The 2,598-nt window shown below is 46.4% G+C and overlaps 1 protein-coding gene across 1 annotated transcript; it reads right to left on the minus strand.

Moving 5' to 3' along the window:
- Positions 1-815: 815 nt before the first annotated feature.
- Positions 816-2,030, minus strand: LOC147683490 (syncytin-2-like). Its single transcript, XM_086944861.1, has one exon. The coding sequence runs from the start codon at positions 2,013-2,015 to the stop codon at positions 816-818; it is 1,200 nt and encodes a 399-aa protein (XP_086800987.1). The 5' UTR covers positions 2,016-2,030.
- Positions 2,031-2,598: the final 568 nt, after the last annotated feature.

Consider the following 2,598-nt stretch of genomic DNA (forward strand, 5'->3'; position numbering starts at 1 on the left):
TCCACAACCTGAGTGAGGCGTCGGCGTCCCAAGTCAGATAGTCTTCGGCTAGCCGAGAGAACAGACCACGCTCATGCCAAGCATCCGCAGGACAGTTCTGACTTCAGATTTGACGGTTGGGCCTGATATACCCAAAATTGAGGAACTAGGGTTCTATGATGACGCTGGCCTCTGGCCTTTCGGTGCAGGTGGTTTAACCACAAGTGTTTTGGACACCGGAAGGAAATCTTTTCAGTACATTATGTTCCGTGTATTTTTAGAACAGAACATCTTGTACCTTTGAAAGAGAACATTTTCGGAACATCTTGTACCTTAGGAAGAGAACATTTTCAGAACATCTTGTACCTTAGGAAGAGAACATTTTCGTCACTTATTTCTAAACACAATGGTTACATGTTGTACATTACTAAAAAAGGACATTTTTCTGTCACGTACATTTCTACATAGCTGAAAGTGTGAACTCTCATGATAGATGCTGTTTATTGCCAGAAATTGCTGCTTATACTTGTGCAAGCTATGTTTCAAAATTAGCAAGGGTTTCAGGAAGCTGGACCAACGGGCACCCATCTGTGTGTGTGTGTGTGTGTGTTGAAGTAGGCCGTGAAACTAACTAATCTTTGAAGGCTTAATTTTACCCTGTTCTTTTCAATGCACAGAAACCCGTGCTTGTAAGCCTATGCATAGTGGGCACTGGGGCCTTTATTTACTAATGGAGAAAGCTAGTTATTTTAGCATGTTTTCAGATTTCTATCACGCAGGGCCTACATCAGACCTTCATGTTACCAAAGCTGTTAGAACTCTCCTTTCTGGTGATGTTAGATGGTAGAACGGGACCCTCCATCATCTACCCCCTCTTGTTTATTTATGAACACACTCTTAAGTGAATATTTTGTTGATTTTTCTGCCAATGGTGGAATCCATGGCATGTCATTGACATAGCACTTAAAACTAGTTGGACGTGCAACATTTTCGTCTGACCTTAGTAGTTGGATAGACTGTTGACCTGATTTGTTGAGCAGGCACTCATACTGAGTAGCTGCAGTGTTGTTGCTTAGTGTGTCTCTACCTGGGGGGAGAGGTGGGGCTGATGGCACCCCAGAATGTGTGGCGGGTGGTGCTGGGTGCGTGCTACGTTGTACTAGCTCGATCATTGGTACTTGCTCTCCATTCCCATCCCCAGGAGCCCGATCCATGTCTTCATATTTTGGTATCTGGTAAATCCCTGTCCTAGCATAATTCATTCCTACAGCTTTAGTGCTTAATCTCTTGATACAGTGGCTCCCTATCTGAAAGGCGCAACACAGAAAGACCATAATCCCGACTATAGGTATCATCAGCTTTAGAATCGCAGTTAGCCAGGAGGGCATCCAGTCAAAGTCGAACCAGTTCGTTGGGATAATGTCTGCAGGGGCACCTCCTTCCTCGGTCATTTCTTTTCCCAAGTTAGTCAACTCCTCAATGGCCCTCGATATGGATCCGTTGTCCTCGTCGTTTCCAGGTATGAAAGTGCAGCAGGATTTTCCGATTTGATGACACAGACCACCATCTTTGGCCGTCAGCATATCAAGGAAGTAGCGATGTTCCAGAACCATTAGTCGTAATGGGCGCAGTTCTTCCCTTATTGCGTTTAGGCCGTCTCTGGTGCTATTTATTGCTTTCATTACCTCATAGCGAGTTACTGCCAGCCAGCGGGCAGTAGCCTGAGTTTGGAACATGGGGAATGCCCCTCCGAAGAAAAGCTGGGCCTCGTTGAAGAGGCGGAATTCTTCTGGGACCTTACCACGGGCTTCTCCTGCAAAGTACTCTGCTGCTCGTCGGTGTCGGTGGAGGAATGTCAGATCACCTGTCATTGGATGTGACAGTATGTGAGAAGCGTTTGATGCTGGTACTACTAGATGAATTTCATGCAAAGTTACCAAGGTACACAGTCCGAGCCACTGAGGAGGTAGTTGGGGATAGAGGTGCTCTCCGCAAGCCCAGTAATAATCCATTAGAGTAGTGGTGCCGAACTGCATATCGAAGTTGAAAACCGTGGAATTACAGTCTGTGTTACGCCCAACAGAGACGGAGCCGTTACCTATGAAACAAAGAGAAGGGTTTTTTAGTTTGAATCCTTTTTTATGGTCTGGCATTCCTTCCCCACCCCAGGTGTACCTCCCGCTCTCTTGAGCCCATATTTGATCACACTTATCCTCAACATCCCAGTCAATATCTTCTTCATACTCTGTCTCTCCAGCCCAAGGGGGTCCCAAGGCTGCCGCCTTACACCAAAACCCTCTGGGGTCTGCCATTTGTTGTTAAGGTAGACCTGTGCCAAGAGGCGTAGCATTGTTCTATTCTTACATGGACAGGGGCCTGAGGGGTGTTTATATGATAAATCACATCCAGCCCGGGGTATGTTGTTTGTTATATATCCACGCTTCCTAATGCCCTGTTCCTGCCAGTCCATGTCCTGTACCCCTATCCTTCGCATTTCCTTGAATTCCTCCCGGAGTTCAGCTGGGTCGCAGACAACCTTGTGCACAGTGTAAGTGTAATCCCATGTAGTGATGTTTACAAGGTCTATTACCATCTGGGTTGAAAGGACCCGAATCTGCC

The sequence above is a fragment of the Lissotriton vulgaris genome, chromosome 11 (assembly GCF_964263255.1).
Source record: "Lissotriton vulgaris chromosome 11, aLisVul1.2, whole genome shotgun sequence".
Taxonomy (NCBI): domain Eukaryota; kingdom Metazoa; phylum Chordata; class Amphibia; order Caudata; family Salamandridae; genus Lissotriton; species Lissotriton vulgaris.